Genomic DNA, 25,387 nt, shown 5'->3' on the forward strand with positions numbered 1-25,387 from the left:
TTTCGTTTTCGTCTGGGACAAAGGTCCCTTGCGGCGCGCGGACGCCGTGACCGGGTCCTGCGGGCCACTCTGTGGCGCAGTCGGGTCGCTAAGCGCAGGGAAGCCGGAGCCCGAAGGCAAGGAGAGACGCGGCGCGGGGCCGGGGAAGTGGGGCCTGGGACCTGCGCTTCGCCAGCGGCAGTCCAGAGCCGTCCCACCCTGCGAAGAGTTGCGGGAACTGGCACCGCTCTGCCGTCCGCCGCTTCGACGCGGGAAGAGGGTGAGCGTTTGGAACCCAGGACTCAGACCGCTAGCTGAGGGCCTGTGCACCTCTGGGCACGCGAGCGCGGCGCCGGCGGCGGCCAGGCACGGTCCTCCTGCAAGGGCAGGGCTGTCGACCTGTGCGTCCCGGGTCACGATCGGGTTCACGGCGACTCCTGAGGACGGTAAGTGCATTTCTCACTTTCGCTGCTTAGTGAGTATTTAAATATTAATGAAGGGATCTCTAAGAGGGACCCTTCCGTAGGGCAGGCCTTCCACAGACCAGGGAACGCACCGAGGAGGTTGCTCTTGAACCTGAAGCCGCACCAGCTTGCAAGAATTCCACTCGGCATTAATCTGGATTTTGGAATTTGTGAAGCACAGCTTCTAATCTCAGGTGTGCAGGCTATTTGCCAGAGAGAATCTTGTTGAACACATAAAATAAGCGTTAGCAGACATCTTAAACACAATGGGAAGAAAAGAGAAAACATCTGTTTTTAGAATTTTTTTTTTTTTTTTTTTTTTTTTTTTTTGGTGAGATGTGTTTGGAAAGGTTATTGGGAAGCTACAACTCTTTCTTGGAAGATTGAAATATTTCATTTACTTCCTAAACCCACGCTGCTGATTTTTTTCCCCCTGGTCGGACACCTGGGGACAGCTGATTTGAGGGGGGATCCTCGGTTCGGCGTTGGCGGCATTTGGGCTGGTTCAGTGAAAGGCCCTTGTGTGAAAGCTGCTGTTTACTGTGGTGTAAAACGAAAAACAATTCGTAACTTTTTGTGGTAAATGCCCCTTTATAGGTGCCTCACACAGGCCCAGCCAGTGGCCCTGGGGAGTTTGTGAGGAGCAAGAAAGGGGTGAAGGAATGCTTGCTTGCAATGATTATAGGGTTTCAAGGTAACGTGGAGATTAATTTTTTTCAAAGGTGGGTTTCAAAAGCCAAGGCAGCCTGCAGGCCAGCAATAGCTTCATTTTATTGGAGTTCATTGGCTCTAGCTCTTTGGGGTTTTAAAATACGTGTTTGTCCGTGTGTGTACGGAGCTAGGGTTAAAATGAAACCCCAAACTGTGGGGGATTGAGCCTGCTTTTTAGTATGATTGTGTCACAGGTGCAATGTCCCCCCTGCCCTCCCCACCTTACTGAGGTGGTTTGGATAATCTTGCTGGGTGCTTTCACCACAAAATAATGGGGGGCCTGTTTCCATAACACCCCAGGGCCATAAGCTGGCTCTTGGAGGCTGTGTTTCTGGGAACAGGGACAGAGGCCTGGGTAGTCCAGGCTTGCCTCATGCCTCCCTCCCCCTCGGCTGCCTAGTGCCCTCCCCAAAAACCCCAAGGACTGAGGGGACCATTTCAGTCGGGTCCAGCCAGCCGCGGCCGGAGGTGGAAAGTTTGCCTCCGTGCTGGAAGAACTAACCTTGGCCGTCTTTTTTGCTGGGCTGCCTCTCCCATTGCCCCCTCGCTCCATTTTGGGTTTTTATTTATGACTTTATCAGAGGCAGTTACCAGACATGAAACCTGGGGTGGGACATTCGGGGGCAATCTCAGAATCGGGGCGCAGCTGCAGAAGGCATGCCGTGATAGCCGGGAGCTTCTACTTGGCATGGCGTTGGCAGTGACGAGGTTGGTAATTAGAAGAAGCTCAAGTTCCACCGGGGCCTTGCCTGTAAAATGCTGGAGACGTTTACCCAGAGGCCACAGCAGACTGGGAACATGGCACGGAGGGCAGGCATGGTGTGGCACTCTACTGAGGCTGCGGGGAGTCCCTCTGGGTTAAAAGAGATTCCGAAACAAGCGGTATCCAGCTCTCCTGCTCCCACAGGTCAGACCCGGGGCTAGCCAGGGAAAGGCCTGAACGCCGGAGGAGGCAGTCTCCAGGGCCGCCAAGTGAGGGCTGCTATTCCTCAAAGCTCCAGAGCCCTGTCTCCTGCCACACAGTGTGGCCCTGGCCCATGAAATGGGATGAGGTCAAGATTCTGCAGCCAACAGTCGGGGCCAGCGCTGGGCACAGAAGCCCTGACGAGGCCCTGTCCTGCCTTTGTCCATGTTCCTTAGAGCCAGCTCAGCCTGACAGAGTCTCAGGGTCCCACCAGGGGCTTCCCAGTGGTATTGGAGTCTCCCATCCCGGCACAGTTCATTTTTGAGGGCACACACACAAAAGAGAAGGCTCTGAAAATGAAACTGACACTTGTCTGTTTTTTTAGTCACCTCTGGATTTAACATCAAGAATGTGGAAAGCAGTGGCCCAGGGCCACAAGGACTATGGTGTGGGCTGGTGGAAGGATGGGCCCCGGTTTTTCTGGTTTTGTTTTAAACCAGGGCCTACCCCAGGATAGTCCGTTGCCTGTGCTGGGGCCTCACCAGGCCCCAGACCCTCCTGGGTGAGAAGGGTCTCCAGGGTGCTGATGGGGACGAGCTGGGCTCCACTTGGGCAGTGCCCCTCTGCCATGGTGAGGTCTCGTGCACACTGCCTGAGCAGGTGCAGGCCAGCAGTTTGCCTTGCTCCGCAGCAACAGCGTGGTGCTTTGCAGCAGGGTTACCTCTTGTTATGTGGTTTGCACCTGGCTGGGTCAGGCTGTCCGTGTGAACCTGTCTCACTCCCTCCGACCCCCTAAAGGGCAGTGGGGCCTTTCCTACCTAGCATGGATGGGGTGTGACTGGAAGGCAGACCGTGTGGCCCAGGAGGAACTGGGAAAAGCTCTGCCCACCTAGATGGGCACCCTGCCTGGGCAGGTGCTGCCTCGTGTCCAGGGGAACCTCTCGTGCAGTGTAGATGCATGCCTGTGCTGAAGGGCGGCCTCTGGGAAGGGAGGGGTCCTTCCAGGCCGGGCAGGAAACACCATAAAGCCACCATGCTTCCTTGGGGTGTTGTCGCTGGGTTTTGAGGGTTCTTTGCATGTTTGGGGAGAGAGGAGAATGCTCTTGCCGAAATCGCAGCAAGCTGGAGTCTTTGCACCCTGAGCTTCAGTCTGCCCCTGCCCCTCCCTGGGTGACCCTGGCACATCTGAGCTCCTCCCTCAGCCTGGATTCTGAGCTGTAAAGCGGGAAGAGTGTTAACCCACCTCAGAGACTTCAAACATTATTTCCATAAAGCACCATTCCAGGCACGTTGTCGGGGAGGGGCGGGACATAAATGGCTACTGCTGTTGTCACTTATTGTTGTCAACAATAATCACTGTTGTTGTTTTTTATTTATTTTACTTGCCACTACTATTATTTTATATATTGTATGATGTTATATTCTAAGTAACAGATAACCCAACTTCGGTCTCATCAGAAAATGAACCAAGAAGTTTACTCTCCCGGCCCCACAGGTGGGAGCAAAAGTGGACCTTGATGATACCTCCCAGGTAGACTGGCAGGAGGTTGCAGAGCCAGCACTTTTCTCACCACAGGGACTTGGTGTGAATGTGGCTTCCAGATGCATCTTGCACCTCACATTGGGTACACAAGATGAGACCAGGGTCTCCTTGGGGACCCGGGAAGTGCTGACAGAGGAGGCACTCCTTCCCAGGGACAGGACAGAAAGCATGCCTGGGTGCTGGCTCTGGATCTGACCTTTGCCCGCCCCCAACTTCAGGGGCAGGAAAGAAGGGGGCAGGACGTCCTGATGCAGGGGCCCAGAGCAGCCACACCAGCCACCAGCGTCCTCGCTGGAAATGCAGATGGTGATTTGTTGGGAGGGTTTCACCACTCTGACGAGCTAATTGTTCTTTGGCCTGGTACGTTAACCAAAATGCTTGCTTTGGAGAATTTTCCCTCCTAGCTGGTCATTCAGGAAGACCCAGCAAGATCATCCTTGCTGAAAACATCTTGTCAGAATAAGAGAGAGCTCTAAATGGCATGGGTCATGCTTTCTGATGTTATAGAACTGAGTAGGAAGAAAAAGCAACAATTGTCTCCAAGCAGAGACAATGGATCTTTCATACGAAATATTTATTTTCAGGGCTGCCCAGTGTTCCCTGGGCTGGGTCGGTCCGTGGAGCTCGAGCATCCGGGAACGGCAAGCCCCAAACATGTAGTTGGGGACAGAGATTTAGAGAAGAAAAAAGAAAGTCTCCTGACCCGTGGTTCTTGAACAATTTCATTGGGCACGTCTGGCTTTCTTTGTCGAGTGGAGGCTAAGCTTGCACCAGTTAATTTTGTTTTCTTCCGTGATTTTTTTTTTGAAAGCCGCAGGGCTGCACTTGGCGAGTGCTAGAAAGACGGCCACGTTTGGGATCGTGGGCCGGATGGGGCCTCCGTCGGCCAGGCCCGGTTGGCCTTAGCCGGCTGGGTCACAAAATGGAAGTGTGAGGGAAAATAGAGCCCAGAAGAGGAAGGGTCTGTCCCCAAAGGGCTAAGGGAGAGGCCATCGAGAGGGCGATTTGGGCCAGTATTTGTGGTTTCCCAGTGTCTGCTCCTCCCCAAATTCCATTCTCAGATGAACTTGGGAGTGGCCCGTAGGTTGTGGGAGAGTCTGGCCTGACTTGGTGAAGCCACACACAAGCAAACACCCTTCCAGGCTGGAGAGGGTGCTTTTGTAACTCTGACAAATGTGGCCCAGAGTTATGGCTCCGTGAATATTTTCTGAATCGACAGAATGAAGAGGCCTACACATGAGCCATCCCCTGGTCCCTTCTCTGAGGTGCTGGAAGAGCTGCCCCGGGGAAGCCAGGCCAGAGTCCAGGCTCCCGTTAGCAGATGTGGGAGGAGTGGGCCGTGCTGGGGCCGTAGTGAAGCGATCTGTGGTGCTCGGGGAGCGTTGGGAAGGCTGAGGTGGCCCATCAGCTGGGGACACCCGGCACATTACGGGGACCTGTCTGGACACCCCAGCGATGCCTTGAAGGAGGACAGATGAGGGAGTGGCCCTGATCAGGTGGGGGACCAGGGTCACCCAAGCAGCTTTCTTGGCCAGTTATAATATCTGGCTTCAGAAATGAGGTTTTATTTTTTCGTCAATCGGCTGTCACGTTTTATTTTTCTTTCAATGCCAGAGCTTCTCAGCTTGGCCCCTGTAGCCCTGTACGTTAGCCCACTCAGAAGAGAGCTCTCTTTCAGGGTATCCAGGAGCCTCTGACACTATAGGTAGAATTGGTATAATGGAAGTCATGAAAAAGAATGAAATTTTGTGACAATGGGCAGAAAAACCCCAAAACCGGGTTTCTAGTCACTTTTTTGTGCGTGGTGGGAGGCAGTTTGAAAGTAAAACGAAAATCAGGGATGGGAAGCTTCTTGGTGGGGTCTGGACTGGGGAGTCTCATCTTTCTGACCACCCAGGAACCTGTGTGGAGAGAGTGGCTGGGCCACTGTCCAGCCAGCGCCGAGAGGGTTTCCGAGTAGAGATGTTACCGCAGGGTCACCGGTTAGTGTTGTAAAATAAGACTGGTGGTTGTGGATGCTAAATGTGTGCATGAGATCTACATGGTAAAAAGGCCAAACAATTTTTTAAGCAGTGATAGAATTTTCCCTCCAGATTTAGAAGGAATCGTCCCTGATGCTTCTGGCTTTCTAAAACCAGGGCGGTTTTCCCCCCCGCCCCGTGGAACGCCCTTTCCTTCATTCTGGCATTTCAGATGGCAGGAAGAGCATTTAGCTGAAATATTTACCTGCTGATTTGGGGTTCTTAAATTTAGAATCCCCTTTCATGTGTTTAAGAGAGAGATTTACATTCAAATCAGCCTTTTATAATTACATTTTAAATTATAATAAAATGATGGTGCCGGCGCTCCAGTTTTCCGTGTACTTTAACTGTAAGAGAAGCTGCCGTGAATTGAATGGGGGCTACCCATCACCCAGAGTCCCCGCTGCCCACCATGTGGGTTCTGGCCTGCCCGGGCACACATGTGTCCTGAGCATGGCAGCTACATGGGTGTTACCTGTGGGGCCCTCCCCGCACTGCCAGGAGAAGGGCCTGACGGGGATTCTGGCCCCACACAGTGCGATGGTTGCCCAGCCTCACCGCCTGCAGCTCCATCTGAGAAGGGCCTGATATGGGCTGGGGTCCAGGCCCACTGCCCTCATGTCCTGAGCCCCACAGTGGCCTGCAGGCCTGGTTTGGAGGCCATTATCTCCTCGGCGGCCAGCCGGGCACAGCAGTGGCCACTTCTGGTCGAGGCAGTTCTGTGGGTGAGGGGCGAGCATCGCCTCCTGCAACCGTAACCCAGGCCCTGCCTCCCCTGCCATGCCCCTGTGGGTCCCATCGTTGCCATCTCGTCCTCAGTGGCTTCCCGATGTTGCCTGCTGGCAGGGCAGGCCCCGTGCCATGGAGCATGAGGGACCCTTCCCCTCCCAGGGCCAGGCTTTTGGCAGCCAGGCCAAGCCGCTGCTGGAATGGAATTCCCGGCGTTCCTGGTGGGGCGCATGGCATCGGAATCCTACCTGCTTTGTCTCTGGCATCAGCTGGTGAACCAGTCACGTGGCCGTGTGCGTGAGACCAGAGCCCAGGACTGAGGGCTCCTCCCGGGCGCTTCCTCCTCGCTCACTCACCCCCACCCCCTTTTTTTGGCTTTCAGCAGGACTGGCTCTGAGCAGGCGTAAAACAGTGTTAAAACTGAATCCGGGCAGCAGGGAGCTCATGTCCACGGCGGCAGGCTCTCACAGTCCACCGGGCTCTCGCGGTCCAACCAGACCACCCTTTACCTCGAGTCCTTATGCACAGAAAGGCCCTGATATGTCCCATACACTCAGGAGTTAGGCCCAGAGCTGGGCAGTGGTCACTCCACGCCATTCCCTCTGGTGTAGAGCTGGCTCTGCCTGCCCCCAGACGGCCGTGGGGTGGGTGGCACTGCTTCCTGGGGAACCCCTTCCCACACTTCTAGCCTTGTTTCTCACCCACACAAGGACACCCCAGTGGTCACTGCTGCAGCTCCCGGTCACATAGAGGGTGAGAGGGGAGAGCTGGACAAACAGGTGACCCAGCAGACCCAGCCTGATGCCCGCAGGAGAGAGCAACAGGGTCTGATATTTTGTCTCCAAATGAAAGAGCCACAGTGAAACCCCAGGCCTGCCAACCCCAGTTGTAGGGCCAGAGAACAGGGATGTTTCCCTGAGGCGGTGGCAAGGTTTGGTTTGGTGAAAACGAAGGATTTGTGAGGATCTGAGAGGGGAGGGTGACTGGCCTAGACTCCACCCCTGGCGCCCTGTCTACCGCGGCTGGCTGGCCACTCTCGGACCCCTCGGCGTCGAGCGCTGACTGGGTGCCTGCCTGGGGCTTGGGGCTCTGTACATGTTAATTCTGCCACTCCAGTAGCCCTGAGTGGGAGGAGCCATTATCCCCCTTCTTTCTATAGATGGGGAAACTGAGGCAGGCTTGCCCATGGTGAAGTGGCCAGTCGGACACAGGGCCAGATTGAAACCTGCAGCCTGGGCTCCCGGCTACAACAGAGCCAGCCTCCACAGGCATTAGAAGGGGACTCACTGCAAGGGCCCCAGCCAGGGCAGCTTTCAGGGTGGGGTCTCTGGCCTCACCCTGGGGAAACGGCCGGGGCGCTGGCTGCCTCCTGCTGAGCCTGGCGTGGGAACAATGTGGCCTCTATCCCTGGAGCGAGCCAGGCCGCCTGGACGCCCAGCCCTTCAGAGCAGCCTGGCCAGGCAGGCGCCCACAGCATGGCGCCCGGGCCGCGCTGTCCGTCCACGGGGTGCGGGCGCCTTGGCCAGGCCCAGGCAGCCGCTCCCCGTGTCCTCCCTGGCCGGCCACTGAGTGGCCAGACACCGGCTTCCTCCTCCCTCTCCCGCCCAGCCAGCCTCCTCCTTTTTTGGTGGTGGGTTTGGGGGCCCAGCCCACCCGCCACTGCCACGTCTGCCATCCTCCCGCACCCACGAGCATCTTTCAAAAATTCCCGGTGGGCGGGGCTGAGCTGCAGCGGCCGCCTCTGCCCCCCCTCCCCGGGCAGCCAGTGCCAGATGAGAGCAGGAGACAAAAGTAGCATTTTCCTCGTACTCCGGGGCTGGCAGCGGGGCCTTCCCCCAGCACCACATGGCTCCTGGCAGCCCTGCCCCCTGTGCCGGGGTGGCCGAGGCCCGGCCGGGCCCACTGGACCGAGGGACGGCGGCGGCCAGAGACTAGGGGGCCCGTGGGCCCATAGCTGGGGCTGGCACCGGGCAGCCTGCTGGCCGGCGGGACCTGCCCTCCTCCCCCACCCGGGTGACCGGCTGGGCCCAGGGACGTCATTTTCACTTCCTGGCTTTGGAGAAGGCGCCTCCATCCTCCGGCACCTCGGGTAAGTCACCTTCTTTCCTTCTGTCGTGAAGACGAGCCGAGGGTGCTGCCATCTTGTGCCCCGGTGCCTGTTACGTGTCCTCCCTCTAATTGGTTCTCCAAACTCAGAATTCTATTTCAGAGCCCTCCATCTTCCGTGCAGGAAGCCCTGCCAAAAACTGCAGGGAAAATGCAGAAGCCAAGCCCATTTACTTTCAAGATCCAAAGCTACAGGCTTTAGAAATCACAATAAAAATGAATGTTTATTATTTCACAGTAGCTGCGCCTTCCATTACAATGGGAACAAATGCTTTGGGAGTATTAATAGCCATGGCCTACTCCTGCCTTCCTGGTTGTGGCAGTTTGTGTGGGGGTCTCATTATTATTATTATTATTATTATTATTATTATTGTCTTAATTTTTGGCGGCGCCAGGAGTGGCAAAGGGAAAACCACCAGGACCATCCACGGCTCCTCCCAGCAAACTCATCGGCAGGCAGGGCCAGGCTGGCACCCGGGAGGGAGGACTTTGCATCTAGAAACAGAGGCCCTTTTATTTTGTCCGGCATCTTTAATGCTACCATGTCCACAGTTTAGGGATCTAGTTCTTTCTCCCTTTCGTTTTATTTTTTGGAAAAAAAAGAAAAAGAAAAAGGAAAAAGAAAGAAAGCTCCTTTTGGCCCTCAGCTCAGTGTGGGGAAAAATATTTTCGGTTGTTTTGGGCTTTGTTTTTGAGCACTTATTTCAACTTGGGGGTTCCGCCTGAAAGTGCTGGGCCTGTCTTGTCACCGCCCTGCCCGCAGACTGTGTGTGGCGTGCGCGTGGGCACCGTTGACTACACAGACCCCTGGGGAAGCCCTGAGTGGCCTCATGGCCTGCCCGTGTCCTGGATCCCACCCCAGTTCCTCACCTGCAGAGCTGTTGGGGGAGACACCCAGGTCGTCCAGGGCCTGAAACGTGGCCGGCAGGGCCGGGAGTCCCTCAAAGACCTTTGAGTCCCCCCGCCTTGCCACCTCTGTCCAGGAGCTGGGCTCAGTGGCTGCCCGGGTGTCCCTGTTGGTCCCTGGCCATCCAAAAGTGCTGATCCTTTTGATTCAGAGGTGGGCTTTGCAGAGCACCGCCCCATGTCCACCTCCACGCTGTGGCAGGCTGACAAAAGCGTCCTCGGATGCGGCCTGGTTCCCCACCCTTGAGGGGAGCCAGGGTCTTGATATATAGAAAATGGAAGAATCAGACCCGGAAAGTTCTAAACGGCACTGAGAGGAAAACTCCCATGGAAATCCATCTTTGTTTTCCCAGTTCGGAGGCGCGTGGGCCCTGCGTGCGCGGGCCTCGGTCTGAGCGGCCGGCCTCGGCAGACAGCACCAAATCTGTAAACGGAGCTAAGCTCACACGAGGACTCTCGGCGGCTGCTTTTGTTCGTAGATGAGCCAGCAGTCGATACTGGAGGGTCTGGGGCTGCAGAAACAGGCATATATAGCAGAGATAATTAAAACATTTCATGATTATGACAGCCACATTCTGCTGCTGCAAGCTGGAGGATTCATGCCACCCAAATATTTAGCAAGCATCAAATAAAACACTGGTGGCAAAATAAAAGTAATAGAAAAAAAAAACAGAGCGTAATACATTTCAAAGGCAAAAGAGTCAAGGGGATGGATAGGGAATGGGTCGGGGGAAAAGTGGGGAGAGTTCAGCATTTTAAAAGAATTCACATGTTTAATAGCTGGCCACTCATATTTTTTTTTGGTATAATTAATGTAGGCAAATAGACCCTTAATTCTAAATCCTGGAATGAGAGATGGTAAAATTTCCTGATTATTAATTTATCATTTTTGTTTTTTGTACAGGGTAGGGGCAAGTAGCAGAAAAATCAATTAATTCACGTAAAGGAACATTTTCATTCTAAATTAATATTGCCACTGCAATTAAATTTATCTAGTATTTTTAACATGTATGGATAACACACTTTCCTGTGTACACCTTGGATACCTGGGACCGTTATCTGTGATCAACTATCATCTTAGTTTTTTAGCTTGGTTAACACTTGACCCCTCCCCCCCACCTCAAAATCAGTAAAATGCTGTGGATTCTGCTTTTTAAAAAAATCAGGCCAAAATCTCAGCATTCTCCATGGCTCCCAGTGCTTCTCGGCGGTTTTTTTTTTTTTTTTTTTTGAAGAAAGTACCACGCAAAGCACTTTTCACATCATCGCTTCTATATAAATTCCACTATAGACTGAAATTATACATTCTCGCAGCACAGATGGGCTGGTCTGTCATTACGGCTGCTGGGTACTTGTTGGAACACACAGCATATTTCAATTGTGGAGTCGACAATTTCGAAGAACTGGGGTCAAAATAAACAAGTTGCATTTGTGTATAGAAACAGACTTATTCAATGATCTTCTCATCCCCTGGAAAATTCGGCAGAGGAACGATCATCACCTTCATTAAACTTGAATTTAATTTTGGTCTTCATCTTTTAAGACCCCACGTGCCCTGTGTCAAAGGCCCATCAATGTTTTAATTAATTACCAATTTTTCTCTTATGCTGCAGCATTAGCAGTGGAACACAAGATTTAAATTCAAACTCGTGGGTGTGGTTTTTCATATCTTTTGACTTTAATTTTAACATCTTAATAATTTTAGTATCTTACTAATCTCTATAGGGGAGGTGTGAAACCTCTGTTCGGTGTCGAGTTGCATATTATTTTGAGGCCTTTATGAAAAATCAGATGATTCATATTTAGGATGGTCTAAAGATACATTTAAATCCAAACACCACCCACAAAAAAACTCAGCAGGTAAAATACATAGAGTAGCCATAAACTTAAAAAAAAATTATCTCACCAAGATAACAAAGTGCAGAATTTATTGGTTTGTATCAACCTCCTTGAGGGCAGAGCAGTTTTTACAGCCACAATAATTTGCAAATGATGATAACTGTTTATTTTGCAAATATGCTCATATTATGATGCCATCAGAGGAGGCTTCTTTCTTTTCCCATATGTGTAAGTGTTTGCCTCTGTGTTTCTAAATTCTGGATTCAGGCTCTGCAGTTTCTCACCGGCTGAGACCACGTTCCCACGTTCCTGCCTCAGTGGCAGTGGCCGGGAGGAGGGAAGGGCGCGCCCCCTGTGTTGCCTCCTGCGAGCTCCAGCCGCCACATCCATTTGTTTGTAGAAGTACTTTGTTGTGGCTTGTTTATTTTAAGGGATGTACCTGTTGGTGGAGATGTTAGCAAATCATAAGGAAAGTAAAAAGTTGATGAAATTCGCCAGAGCCGCTTGGGAGCCAGCTCTGCCGTCTGGTGGTTTTAACGACGTCATCCCTTCCAGTTCTGGTCTTTTAGCCTATTGACTCCCGCCTCCTTAGCAAGAGGAATATGGCCCTGGTCTGGGCGCTCTGAAAGATGAGGCAAAGTGAAAAGGCCCCAGCCTTTGGGCCGCAGAGCCTCTAAGCAGCGGTGGGCATGGTGATGGTGGTAATAGTAGCAACAGCACTCTCTGCTGCTGTTCACAGGTGTCCGCTGTGTGCCGGGGCTCCTGCTTTCAGAAAAGCACCGGCTCTGGGACCCAAGGTCTCGGTTCAGATGGAGTCGTCTTTGTTTCCAGGCCGTGTTGATCAAGGGCAAGTCATTTCACCTCTCCGGCCTCATTTCCTTATCTGTAAAATGGAGGCAGTAAGTGTCAACTTTCTGAACACATGGAAAGCTGGGTTCATGGTGAGCACCCCATAAATGCTATTGCTTCCTTGCATTAGCATTTCTAAGGCTCAGACTATGCCTGCAAGGGGGCATTTTCATTACCTCCATTCCACCAGGGGAAGCAGCAAACCTCTGAGAGGCTAAGTGGGTTCCCCAAGATTCAATCATCTGATAAGTGTTGGGCCAGGGCTTGAACCCAGCCCTGCCATCCTTCAAAGCCCATGTGCTGCCATAGCATTCACCGACGCGTCTTGCGGCACGCGTGTGCGTGGTGCCCCGGGTGTGGACAGCATGTTGGTATGCAGAGGTGCAGAGGTGTGTGCGTGTAATGTTTGCACGCGTGCATAGGTGTCCTCTTATTTCTCCATTGCGTGAGGTTCCTGGTAGGTCGGCAGTTTCCAAAGAGGTGAGCTGGTGTTTGGAGGTGCATTTGTCGGAGTGGGCCACACAGTCCTCAGACCACACCTGGGGATGACTGTGCCATGGGCTCTCCACCACCCCAGGGATACCCGTGGGAAGAAGGGTGGTTTTCCCCAGTCCAGGGCTAGCCAAAGCTGGCAGCAGGTGGACTGGGCATCCAGGCGTGGGCTTCTCGTAGGTGCTCAGCACTGCCGAGGGAGGCTCTGGCTGAGTGGCCTGCATGCTGGGCCTTGGCCAGACGCGCTGCTGCCTCCTTATGTGGACAGGCGGTTCTGGGCGCCGGCCATTTGCAGACTGGGAGGAGTGGAAGTGAGGCCTGCGGGCCCCGGAGAGGAAATGGCGGCGTGGGCAGGCCCAGAACAGGACCGGGAAGGCGGGCCGAGGGAGGGAGTGGCCCAGAAGGCCTCTGTCGGCCGGTCAGCGTACTAGCGGCCTTTCTCCAAGAAGCGGCCAGCTGGCCAGGCCTTCCCGGGCACGTCTGTTTGTCTGCCCACATGCACACACGTGCACCTGCGTGCCAGGGCACGGGGAGGTTTAGTGGCCTTATTTCCTAATAGGGAACATAGCAGGGCCTGGGGTCTGATGAGACGGAGTAACGCCCAGCACACCTTCAGACAAAAGAGACCATGATAAAAACAGTTCTTACTACAAGGTCCCAGCTTCTGTCTTTAAAATGGGGCTTCCAGCCTCCGCCTCAGTAGATGGTTGGAGGCACTACATGAGATCCTGGTCTGGGGAGCCCCTGGTTCGTTGGTGTTTCCCTTGCCTTGGCCTAGTAAGAGGGGACGGGAGGCCCAGGCTCTATGGTGGGCCTGTCTCAGCCCATTTCAAACCCTACCCACTGCCTTCCCATGACCTTAACAGGATGGCATTACCCAGCACTCACCCAGATGCCAGGGTGGCACCGGGTGAGTGGCAGTTTCGGGTGGTCCTGGAGAAGGGTCCTGGCATCGGCTGGTATGAGTCTCTGGGTTTCCGAGCTTCAAGGAGGGCTGGATTCAGCGTGTGGGCTGGGCCAGCCATTCCGGCAAAACCCCAGAAGGAATCCACAGGAGGTGGGGACCGGGAAGGCAGCCGGGTTGCGCCAGTGCCTGCAAGGGAACCTCTGGCCCCATTTCCTGGGAGCCTGACCCCGCCCTAGGATTCCTGGAGCGGGTGTGCCCACGCTTCCGGCCCAGACGTGGGTGGAGGGATCCCACCCTGCCAGGCCTCCCGCCTGTGCGGCTTCTTTCAACTCGATGAGAGGAGGACTCCTCCTGGGCCTGGTGCTTCGAGGTCCAGACGAGCAGACACTGGCGCCTGCGACCCTGCAGCGGACGCCCTTCAAAGTCCGCGTGGCCGCGTTTGGAAGCCTGGGCGGCGTGGAGACGGCGCCTTCAGCTTGAGATAGTAAGTTGCCCAATGCCTGTACCTGTGGAGACTCCCAGCACCTGGTGGGTGAGCCGCAGGGGGCTCGGGCCTCCATACTGGGTCTCCAGCAGCAGGGGTGAGGTCTCTCCTGTGATGGACTCAAATGACTCAAACCCACTGGGCTCTGCCCGAGGCATCTGCGCTATGGAAGCAGCTTGCAAATGGGCTCTCTGGGGCCACGCCGGCCCACGGCGGCCACAGCCTCGGCCAGGAGCCGTGGAGGGAAAGATGAGGCCGCTGCAGCGTTTCCATCTGCCAGGGCGACGGGGGCCAGCAGGGCAGGAGCAGCGGGGAACCCTGGGTGGTGGAGATCCCCTGCCTTGGTCCAGGGGAGAGAGCTGGGGGCCGCATTTGGCACCCCCAGGGCAGTGCCGGTGCATGTTGGATGTTAGACTCAGTCCCACATGGCAAGGGGTGTTGAGCTTTGTTGAGCACATACTAAGTGCCAGACCCCAGGCCAGGTGCTTTCCATCCATTTTGATAAACATCCATTTTTAAATTTAATCTGCCAGTTCCATTTCCCTGCCACATCCATTTGGAGCCAGCATGTAGCAGTGCTGTTCTCAGGCCAGAATGTGGAGTAAGCAGGACAGACAGCATCCCTGTCTGGGTGGAAGTTCCAGTCTAGTGACGTGTGGGTGCTAACGGTTTTCTATATGAGGAGGCCAAGGTTCAGAGAGGCCGAGGGATCTCCCCAGAGTCACGGGGCCAGCAGGTACCAGAGCCTTCTCCCTAACCCAGGTCCTCCCCACGACTGTGCCTGCACAGAACCACACAGGATCCCTGTTTATCTTCAGATCTTCAGCCTCTCTTGGATGCTGGCCTTGTCTGGTTCTCTCCAGACACCCAGCACTAGGAAGGACCATTCCGTCGGCTTGGAGTTCTTCTGCCCCGGGGAGAGCCGGAATTGTCCTGGGGTCATGGGTCACTCTGGCTCTGAGGCCCTGGGTCCTCTCTGGCTGAGTGGCCAGCATTCAGAGCATGCTGGTTTGGGCTGTATGGGGCTCCAGGGCACCCTGCCACTCTCGGGCTCTGTGCCCAGGCTGGTGTGCTGGCAGGTGTGAGACTGCACGCAGTGTGGCAGCAGGCGGTGACAAGGAGGGAGCTGTGGTCATCCTCGTTCTTGGTGTTCCTACGGCCCAGAGGTGGGAACGTATGAGACTGTACACCCAGATGCCATGTGCCAGACCAGGATGGGCTCACAAGACACCAGCCCTGCATGGGCAGACGGGGACCACATCAGGTCACGGGGCACAAGAACCCTCTGGAGACCCCACCCCATCTGTCGGCATGGTTCACGTTCATGGATGACCAATCATCTCTGAGCGCTGTGGCGCTCATGGCCCTGAGTCCACGGGTTTTCTCGTGTTTCAGAGCAGTTCTGAGCCCACTTCATTCTGCAGAGCACTGGCTCAGAGAGGTTATGGAACTCATCATGTGCCAGGCCCCAGGACGGCCACGGGAAGAGGCCTGAGAATGCCGTCGAGTGACGGGATCCAGCAGACCTGGTGGAGCACCGGGGCCTTGGCCAGAGGGGCTGGAGCCCTAGACCCAAGGTCTAAGCCCTGCACTGCCTGCGCCTGGCCCACAGGCATGGCGGCCTCACTGAGAGGCAGGCTGCATGTCCTCAGCAAACACGGGCACCAGACGGAGACCAGACAGAGGCCAGTACCAGGCGGGGCTGAGAAGTTAGCCGGAGCATCCTAGGATGCCAGGAAGCCTTCCAGAGGTGGCAGCCCCGCAGCCCCCGCTCCTTCCCACAGCTGACCTCCAGGGCTGCAGCTGCAGGGCCCCTGCGTCCAGCCCTCGGACCTGCCACGTCCCAGGGCCCCACTGCCAGGCACCGCCCCGTGCCGGCCCTGTACAGGCCACATCTGCTGCAGCAGCCATGCCAGAGCTCCGCCTCCCGGGCTCCGTCCCCATGGAAACTACGGTGGCGGGGGGGGCTCCTCCTGCATTTGGCCCGCTGACTGGTTTCCATTAGAGCCGGCCTGCTTTCCCTGAGCTCTGCCCCTGCAGTTCAAGGCTTCCCCTGGGGGTTTCTTCCCACATTTACCGAGCACCAGCCGTTCCGTGCCAGGGAACCCAGCGGTCTGGGCCCCGCCCGCCCTGGCCAACACCCACCGGCGGTGCCTGATGCCCGGCACCGTGGCTGCTCCCCTGTCCTTTCTTATCGAAGGCCAGCTGCTGCTGGGTCCTGGTGTCGTGGACTCAGCCCTGGATCTGAGTCAGGGCACTGGGCTCCCATCCTGGCTGGGCCGTAGAATCACTGGTGGGCACTTGAATAAGCCCCTTCCTCTCTCCAGGTCTCAGTTTACCCATCTGTAAAATGAGAAGCTCCATCTATTTCTTGAGTTCCTTGCAATGCCGAGAAAGAAAGACAAAGAGAAAATGAAGCCACAGTACGCTGTTGCTGCCGGGTTCTCAGAACTGGGATTTTTGTTTGCTTTCAAAGAGGGTTTTTTTTTTTTTAGGGAAAGAGTCATGGAATTTGACCAGAGATGATTGTTTGAGGGGCCAAGAGCCAGCCAGAGCCCACAGACATGCAGCATGGAAGGCATAGCCAGAAGCCTGGGCAGCGATACCCGCCGGTCCGCCTTGGCATCTGCTTGGCACCCAGTGACCTGGCTGTGAACACAGTGAGCGGAGGCAGGAAGTGTGCCTGCGCCGGAATCCGGAGGGCTCTGGAAAACTCCCCAAGAGGTTTCCGGAGGTCAGAAATGTGGGCAGAAAATGAGATCCAGCTTTTAAAAACCTGGCCGACTCATCCCCCGGGAGCCTAGGGAGGCCTGGGAAGGTGCCTCCACCACCACGTGGCTGAGTTACAAGAAGAGCTCGCCGGGCTGGACCTGGGGGTGCCGGGCTGTTAGGGTCGGCAGCAAGGTGGCCCCAGCCCAGACTACATCCTGGTGGTGCCTTCCTCCTCCAGCTCTTGGGAGTTGGGAGGCTTCAGCGGGGAGGTGGTGATGGTACTGGGGCCTTTTGCCTGGCCTGCCAGTGGCCAGCGTGGCTCTCCCCGTGGGACCTCCCAGCTCCTGCTGCCTGGGGTGGTGGTGCGCGTTGGCCTCCCCTGGGCCCTGTGGGTGCTGGTGATGGCCTGGGAACACGTTTCCAGCTCACAGATGAACAGAGCCCGGGAGGTGGCAGACCTTCTTGGCAGCAGGGAGTGAATGGCCCAGTGGGGTGGGCAGCTTGCTTAGCCTCCCCCAGCCTCGGTATCCTCATCTGTAAAATGCGGCTAGTAACCTTGATCTCCTGGTCAGGGTGAGAGTTAGACGAGACGAGAGGCGGGATCAAAGCTGGATAAATGGCAGGAGACGGCACCAGAACTGCGCCCACCCCGCATCCTTGTCATGATCAAGGCAGACCACATGTCCCAGAGAGCCCAGCTCCATGATGGGAGAGCAGGGCCAGGCTGACTGTGGTCAGGCCCACCTGGAGGGGCTGCTGGCAGGCTCTTGGGTGACAGCCACCCTGCCCTGGTGGCCCAGGTAGCCTGAGAGTTGGCGTTTCCTCTTCCTCCAACTCAGTGAAGAGGCCGAGTCAATTCCCCACTCAGCTTCTGCCCCTGCCTCCTGCCCGAGGCCACCTGGCTTTGCTGACTGGTCCCAGTGATAGGGGACATTGTCACTGTGGCTCAAAGGGCGGGCTTGGTGGCATTTTCAGTTTTCTGTCCTGGGAAGGAATGAAACCTTGGTTCGAGTGACCGCATCTGGGTGGCCACGGCCTTTGCACCCCCTGCCTTTGCGCCCCCCACCCCACCCTCCCGATGAAAGTAGGCCGAGGGCGTCGGCACAGAGCGGCCGCCGCGGTCCTGGCCGGGGCTTGATTTAGATATTCGGGGAGCCTGGGATAAGGTAGGAAATGAAGGAAATTTCCCCAGGGAAAGGGGAAGAGAAGACAGAGGAGCTTAAGTGCCCACATGATTATTAAGCGTGGCTGGTGATTTACGGCCGGGCAGGCGGCTCCTGGCGGCTCCCTGCCCCCTCCCTCCCAGTGCCCTGCACCCTGGAGAGCCGCCATGGGGAAGACAGAGGCCACCAGGTGGGCCCAGCACCCGAGCTCCGCCTTATCTCCTGGGTCTAGGCCCTCAGCAGTCCCTGGGCAGGTGGCACAGCACGGGACACAGCTCCTCCATGTGCTGGGCACTGACATCTGTCATCGGGGCCACCTCACAGAACCCTGACGGATCACCGGCCCTGTCTTACAGGCCAGGAAGCCCAGGTCTGGAAGGTCGAGCCTCACGTGGCCCTCTAAACGGTGGAGTCTGAGCCAGCCTGGCCACTGGCCCAAACCCTAGGCCTTTCTCTCTACCACGGCCAGGTTCAGTGGCCTCTGGTGGGAAGGGCTGGGGAGGCCCTTGTCCCTCCTTAGAACAAGGGATGCGGGTGGAATGGCGGTGGCTGTGGTCGCGAAGCAGGCCTCTGCCCATCCTGCCCTGTCTCCTGCCTTTCAGGGTGCCTGTCCTTCTCTTGGCTGAATTCCAGTCTCCCCTTCAGGGGACTCTTGAGACCCTCAACAGCCAGCCCTGACCCCCTCCATGGCCCCATCTTCGACCTCTGTAGACTATGGCCTAGTGTCACCTCCTCCTGGAAGCCCTCCTTGCTCTCCACTCACCCATTGCCCTGCTGTGGGGCCTGGGGCCTGGTAGTAGCCTGTCTGGGGACAGGGAAGTGTTCCTCTGGGAAATATTTTATGAGTGAATGTATCAGAAGAGAAAGCCATGACCTGCCTGCCTGTGCTCAGTGCCACGTCAGAAGCCACCAAGCTGTGGCATTGCTCCGGCAAGTTTATTTTTCCACCTCCACTAAGTAAGTTCCCCTTCAGGACTCATCCGAGAGGTTGTGAAGCCACACTTCATCAAAAACGGCATCTTTGCACTCAGCAGGCAGGCTGGTGCAGCCCGTGGTGGGGGACCATCGTGCCCGCTGTGGGGTAAGGACGGCTGTGTGCGCCAGGCTACAGGGAAGCCAAGGCTACTGCTTGGGGGTTTCACTGGGGAATATTAACAAACAGAGGTGGCCCAGAAGGGTCATGGAGCCTTTTCTTCTCAGACTGCTGGGTATGGAGGGCAGGGACCCATTGACCCGTCAGGCGTCACCGGTGGGTGGTGGCGCATTCTGTTAATTTAGGTCAGAGAATTTAGGTTCAGTTTACAAATTTCCTGCACAGTCCCTCCTGTGCATCGTAGCTCATGAACATCCTCTTCCTCCAGGAAGCCCTCACACGCTGCTGGGCCCTCTTCCTCCAGGAAGCCCTCACGCTGCTGGGCCCTCTTCCTCCAGGAAGCCCTCACACACTGCTGGGCCCTCTTCTTCCAGGAAGCCTTCACACGCTACTGGGCCCTCTTCCTCCAAGAAGCCCTCATATACTGCTGGGCCCTCTTCCTCCAGGAAGCCCTCACGCTGCTGGGCCCTCTCTCCGGCCGCCTCTTGGCAGCTGGGTCCTTGGCCCATCTGGTCCCTCCGGAAGGAACCGTCGAAGCTACTATGGCCTCGTCTTTCCACGTTCCACATTCTTGGGTGCAATGAACAAGTGTGTAGATGCCACACATCCTCCTGGGGCCTGGCATCTTTGTCCAGAGGGCCCGAGGCAGCTCGGGGAAGGCCTTTCAAGTGCGTCTTGGGAAGCTCATGGCTGACCAGTGAGCAGGGCCTGGGTCCCACTCGGCCGTGTGATCTTGGGCCAGCCCCTCCCCAGCTCTGAGCCTCAGCTTCCCACAGTCTCTCTGACCCCCACTTCTGACATGTGGTGGATCTCTAGAGGGTTCTGAGGGTTCAGGTGTGGAATTGGCTGCCTCAGGCATGAAAACATTCCTGGGCTTCAACCTGGGATCCCACCTGGAGGACAGAGGAGAGATTTATTGCAGAGATGTTCATGCAGTGCCTCTTTAAATGTGGAAAGCTCGACGCACCAGCCGTGCTCCTGGGGTTGGGCGTTTGAATTGAGGAGCTGTGATAACATGACCTGCCGGACTCTCATGTGGCCGTTCACAATGGGAGAAGCCTCTGTGGGCTGGTGGAGGCGGCCCACGTCCACACGCACACGGGAGCCCCTGCGAGCCAGGCCTGGCACAGGGTTGTCAGTATTTGCTGCCACGTTCTCTCTCTCTCAGTTTTCCAGAACTTTGTTGAATGAGCACCCATTCCTTGTGCAACGGGCAGAAAATGTTTAAGTTACAGAACTTATCATCTGGCCAGAGTGACCCTAGCCTGGCTAAATTATCTCAACATGTTCTCCCCCAAAAGAGAGACATTTGCAAAATGCTCAGGAGGTCATGGGGCGGCCGCACCCATCTGCCAGGCACATTTTATTTCCTCCATTTAAAAGGAGCAGAGCCGATTGAAGGGGAAGGAAGGGGTGTTCTGGAGATTGGGGTGCGCAGGGGTGCTACAAGGCCAGCTTCCCCCACATCTGGCGTGGCTGATGAGAGCAACTTTGCTGCTGCTTTTGGGGCAGAATCCATCCTTGTATAGCCTCGGGCACATGGTTAGAATGCTGGGAGTGTGATGTCTGGAAACAATACTATAAAGAAAGCAGGACTCAGTTCTCTCATCTAGAACCGGTGGCCCGTCGTTTTGCCGTTACAGATACCAGCAGTGTTTGTGACAGACCCTAATGGAACAGAAGCTCCCGGTGGGTGTGTGAATGGCCACGTGTCTGGCCGTGGCTTGCTTTTCCAGAACCAACTTGGTGGTTAGCAGTCGTTGCCAGCTGCCTCGTGTGAGCACCTACTGTGTGCCAGGCAAGCCGCTGGGAATTTCATGTCTGTTCATTTTCTCTTCACTGTGGCGTCAGATCACGGAGTAGGTGTAAATAGTTGCCTTTAGGATGTGAAGCTGGGGCTTGGAGAGGAGAGGCCAGCTTCTTGAAGACTGAAGAGCCTAGAAGATTCTGTGCAACCTTTGTGTGGCTCAAGAGCCTGTGCTTCTCCCAGGGGTGACAGCTCCCCCACTAGATGCCGTGTCCTTGGAGACTTGAACTCCCCCTGTGCTCTGAACACACCAGCTGCTGTGGTAGCCGTCAGACGTCCCTACTGGAGCCATTTTGGCCCAAGAGAAGTGGCTGAGATGGGGATACGGCCCTGGTTTGTGCAAACTCAGGGAAACTCGGGGACGTGACCTCCTGCAGCTTTGCCGTGTGTTTTGACCTCTCCCAACTGCTTGGGTTTCTTTTTTTTTTGGAGACAGAGTCTCACCCTGTCGCCCAGGCTGGAATGTGGTGGCGTGATCTTGGCTCACTGATACTGCCGCCTCCCAGGTTCAAGCAATTCTCCTGCCTTGGCGTCCTGAATAGTTGGGATTACAGACGTGCACCACCACGCCCGGCTAATTTTTATATTTTTAGTAGAGATGGGGTTTCACTGTGTTGGCCACGCTGGTCTCGAAACTCCCGACCTCAGGTGATACGCCCGCCGTGGCCTCCCAAAGTGCTGGGATTACAGGCATGAACCACTTTACCCGGCCTACTTGGGGTTCTTTTGAGGCCTTGGACATCCGACAGCATTACTGAGGGCCGGATTTCAATCCTTTCCACAGCATCTTCACACGTAAATTGAGGGGCCCTTGGTATAACTGACCTGTGCATGGAGGATGTTTCTCCTACATGTGACCTTGGAGAGGGACCAGTTCACTGCTGAAGATAAGACGAGACTGAATCCCTGGCTAGTCCTGGTCCCCGGGCCTAGGCCCTGCAGCTTGGCCAACGTCGGGGTTCCTGCAGGGCACTCAGAGCCTCCTGGGCTGCCCCCAAAAGTGTCTGCTCAGGTCCTGCTGGCCACATTTATTGCCACATCTCCCAGCCAGCCCCTGCAGCCTCCTCCCAGGCCCCTCCTGCCACAGGCCCAGGCTAGAGCTGGCGGTCAGTTGTATGAAAAGAGGTGGGGGAGGAATTTCTCCAGGCACTGGAGCTTGGAGTGACTTCTCCCATGTACTCGAAGCCCCCTGGGGGATTAGCAATGGGTGCTGCTGTCCACTGAGTCCCACCATGCCCAGGCAAGGAACATCGTCTCTGACCTATGTGCAAATCCAAGAAGTTGGGTGTCATTGTCCCCATCTTACAGACAGAGAGACTGGGTCCCAGAGAGGCAAAGGAGCTTGTGCAGCATGACCAGGGGCAGAGCTGAGATGGGAACAGACCCTGTGGATGGACCTAGGGGTGCTTGTGGGCAGGGGCAGGGAAGGGGCTAGGATGGGGCTGGGGACCGGCCTCTGGGGCATTGTTCCCAGCCCCATGTTCACTCTAATGGGTTTAGCACCAGCCTCAATGGGCCACGATCTGTGAAAACGGCCTAAGCTGGCCCTGTCCTGGGGGCCACAAAGGGGTCCTACAAGGAAGCACACCTCGGGGTGTGGGCTCAGAGCGGGGACAGCCTTGGGAGGCTCAGGCAGCCCCAGGGAGCAGAGCATTTTCCAATTTTTTAAAATCTCCGTAGGCAGGTAATGCAGCATTTGTCCAACTCAAGAACCCAGTCACCAAAACCAGGCAGAGAGGAGGGGAGGTCACTGGGTGAGTGGTGGCAGGCAGGCTGCGGGAGCTGGTGCTGCTTGATGGGGCTCCTGTGTCTCCAAGCCGGGGAGCTGAAGCTCCCAGGGCCACACCTGCCCCAAAGCTGGTGCCCACTCACTTGTGAGGGCAGAAATCCCACATCTCTGGTACATCCAGGGCAGACGGGAGGTGGCCTGTGGGGCTGGGCCCTCGGCAGCTGCCCTGGTGCAGGGGGGTTCAGGCCCCACTAAGGGCTGCTCAGTCTCTCTCCACTTGCCACTGGGGGAACAGGCTTGTCCCGTCTCCCCTCCCCTCCCCTGGCTCCTGTAACCTGGAAGTCAGACTTCTGATGCTAACCTGGGTTCGAGATACATTAAATTGGGCTAGCTACAAAAAAGTGGGCCTCCGTGGCTGGGCCTGCCCTGGTGGCAGCCCTGTGAACCTGAGCGGGGGCATACCGTGCCAGTCCCCATGCTGTCTGGGGAGCTCCAGTCTGTGGTACTTTTCCTGGGGGGCCCCAGAACTCCTGTCTTGTCTGCTCCAGGTGAGGGCATTGGGGTGGTCCCAGCCAGCCCAGGGCGGCAGGTGAGGGCATTGGGGTGGTCCCAGCCCAAGGGCGGCAGGTGAGGGCATTGGGGTGGTCCCAGCCCAGTGTGGCAGGTGAGGGTGGGCCACATGGGATTTCCTAACCAGCCTGCAGGGGGGCATCTCCGTGGGTGGCAGGCAGGGGGACCCAGGGTTATTAGAGTGGCTATCAGGACTCGCTGGGCCCCAGGGTGGGGGCTTTTATTTTGGCCCAGGCTGCTGGTGGGAGAGGTGGAGAGGGCGCCCCAGCCACCCCGATGACAGGCTCTGTGGCCTCAGCGCAGCCTCCTAAGGGTCAGGACAGCATGCAGCACAGCGCTTCCTGCAGGCTCTGTCCAAGAGGCAGGAGCAGCGGGCCTGCACCGACCTCCCCTTGCTATCTATCACCTGCAGCTTCTGTGGGACCCCAGACCCCTCCCACCCCTCAGTGGGCGTGGAGATTGTCACCATGGACCTGTTCCCATTTTCAGAGATGGGCTGATTATGGCACAGCCTCTGTGGGATGGGAAGAGGGTCGGGGTGGGCGTGCTGGCTGTAGGCTTTGCCCAGTGTGTGGCCAAGCACATCTGTGGGATGCCACCAGCAGGTCCCCCAGCCTCGGAAGCCTCATGAAACCAACTTGAGGCCAGGAGTGTTGCTGAGAAGGAGCCCCCCTAGCTAGTTAGCAGTGACCGGGGTGACTCCTGGCCCTACCCCCGTCCCTGACCCAGCACCACTCACACTCTCAGCTATCAAAGAGGAGAGTGGCCCCGGTCCTCAGGCGACAGGGTTTTGGGATGGCCACACTAGGCCACCCAGCCGGCCAAGCATTCTTGCAACCTGGGGTCCATAGGAGCTGGGAAGCCTGGGCCTGGGGAGGGTTCCAGGGGATGTGGGAGAGAAAACAGTCTCCGGGGGCCTCAGTGCCCGAGGTGTGCAGCCGTGCAGGGCTGTGCAGCGCCCTCCCGCTTCAGGACCTGGACCCTACCTTCCTCCTACCCCCACTCAGGGCTCAGCATCCCACCTGAGTCTGGCCTAAGGCCCAGCAGAACCCCAGCTGTGGCATCAGACTTGGCCTGGGTTTGCCCTCGAATCCTCACCAATAGCGAGCGGTGCCCGCCTGCCAGCCTGACTTGAGGCAGGATGGGGAGGGGAAGGAGCGGGCCTCTGGGTCACCCTGGGCGAATGCCGGCTCCTGGGCCTTGATGTTCTCCTGCAGTCAGTCTTGGGGTGTCTCTCTCTGTGGCTCACAGTGACCACTTGAGTCACCTCTTTGGAAAGAACCAAAGTCCCATTTGTACCTTGTAAGTCCCAGATATTGGATGTCATTCCAGGAGTGATGGGGGATGAGTGGGGCACTTCCCAGCATCCTGGGTGCGAGGCACTGTGTGCTGGGCCCAGGGACAAAGCCACATAAGACATGATCCGTGCCATGGAGCTACCAGGCCTGGGAAGAGATGGGCATTGCAAGTATCTGTGAGCTGATTTCAAGAGACCCCCAGTTTACTGCTAGAGCTAGGGAGATCCCTGACTCAGGAGGGCTCCCTGGAGGAGGTGGCCTAAATAATGGGTAGGAATGGGGCCTTTGATCGTGGGAGAACACTCCAGCCCTCGGGAACAGTGGGTGCCAAGGCAGGGCTGAGCGAGGGTGGCAGGGACTTCTTTGAGCACTGAGGTGGAGAGATGGCGCTCTGCTGTGAGCCAGCACCCCAAGCCCCACTGGCCCTTCCTCTGTGGACACTAGAGGACATCCACGTCCACAGCTGGCGTGCAGGAGCCAGCGGGTGGGGTTTGCTTTTGGGCGTGCGTGTCAGGCAGGAGTGGAGGCAAAGGCAGAGGCTGTCCTCACAGCCCTTTGTCTCCCAGGAAAGTTCTTAACCTCAGGCCTCGCCAGGTTGGGCCCACCTGCAGGAAGTTGTGAGGGGTCCCTGAGGGGTGGAGGGAGAGGCCACCTTCACTCCCTCCCCAGTCTTCAGCCACCAGACCTCCTGAGCTGACTTCCTGGTCTCCTTGTGTCTTGCAGAACGTGGCCCTGTCCCAGAGCACCACCCGAGACATCAGGAGCCCATCGTGGGCTAGGGAAGACCCTCCGGGACCTAACGGCCCAGGTAGCTGCGTCTTTACTCCCCGCCTGGGCAGGGAAGGACTCACTCCAGTCACAAGCAGCCTGGAGATGGGTGGTTTGGCAGAGAAGGGGAAACCCCAGCACCAACCCAGCCCCAGACCCCACCTTGCAGCCAGGTCTGCCCTGCCCAGAGTCCTCGAGGGGCTCAGCCTCACCCTGACAGGTAGAAGAGACCCCACTCCAGGCCCAGAAGTGAGCGAGTAGAGCAAAGGGTCCCTGGCCTACTGTGTGACCACTACCCGCCGCCCTGCCCAGT

The 25,387-nt window shown here is 56.6% G+C and overlaps 1 protein-coding gene across 10 annotated transcripts in view; it reads left to right on the forward strand.

Moving 5' to 3' along the window:
- The first annotated feature begins 287 nt into the window (after window positions 1-287).
- LOC117978716 (uncharacterized) overlaps window positions 288-25,387 on the forward strand; it is a 40,811-nt gene continuing 15,711 nt past the window's right edge. For 3 of the 10 annotated variants that reach the window (XR_010111762.1, XR_010111761.1, XM_063603202.1), the window contains exons 1-2: window positions 7,827-8,440; window positions 25,030-25,114. Coding sequence is in view for 1 of the 10 variants with exons in the window: in XM_063603202.1 (XP_063459272.1) it covers window positions 7,827-8,440; window positions 25,030-25,114 (699 nt within the window). In the remaining 9 variants the exon portion in view is untranslated. Of the gene's footprint in view, window positions 426-7,826; window positions 8,441-13,763; window positions 13,935-25,029; window positions 25,115-25,387 lie in introns of those variants that run through there. The other 7 variants (XR_010111769.1, XR_010111764.1, XR_010111763.1 and 4 more) reach the window with 5 other exon arrangements.

Source organism: Pan paniscus, chromosome 23 (genome assembly GCF_029289425.2).
Source record: "Pan paniscus chromosome 23, NHGRI_mPanPan1-v2.0_pri, whole genome shotgun sequence".
In the NCBI taxonomy this organism is placed as follows: domain Eukaryota; kingdom Metazoa; phylum Chordata; class Mammalia; order Primates; family Hominidae; genus Pan; species Pan paniscus.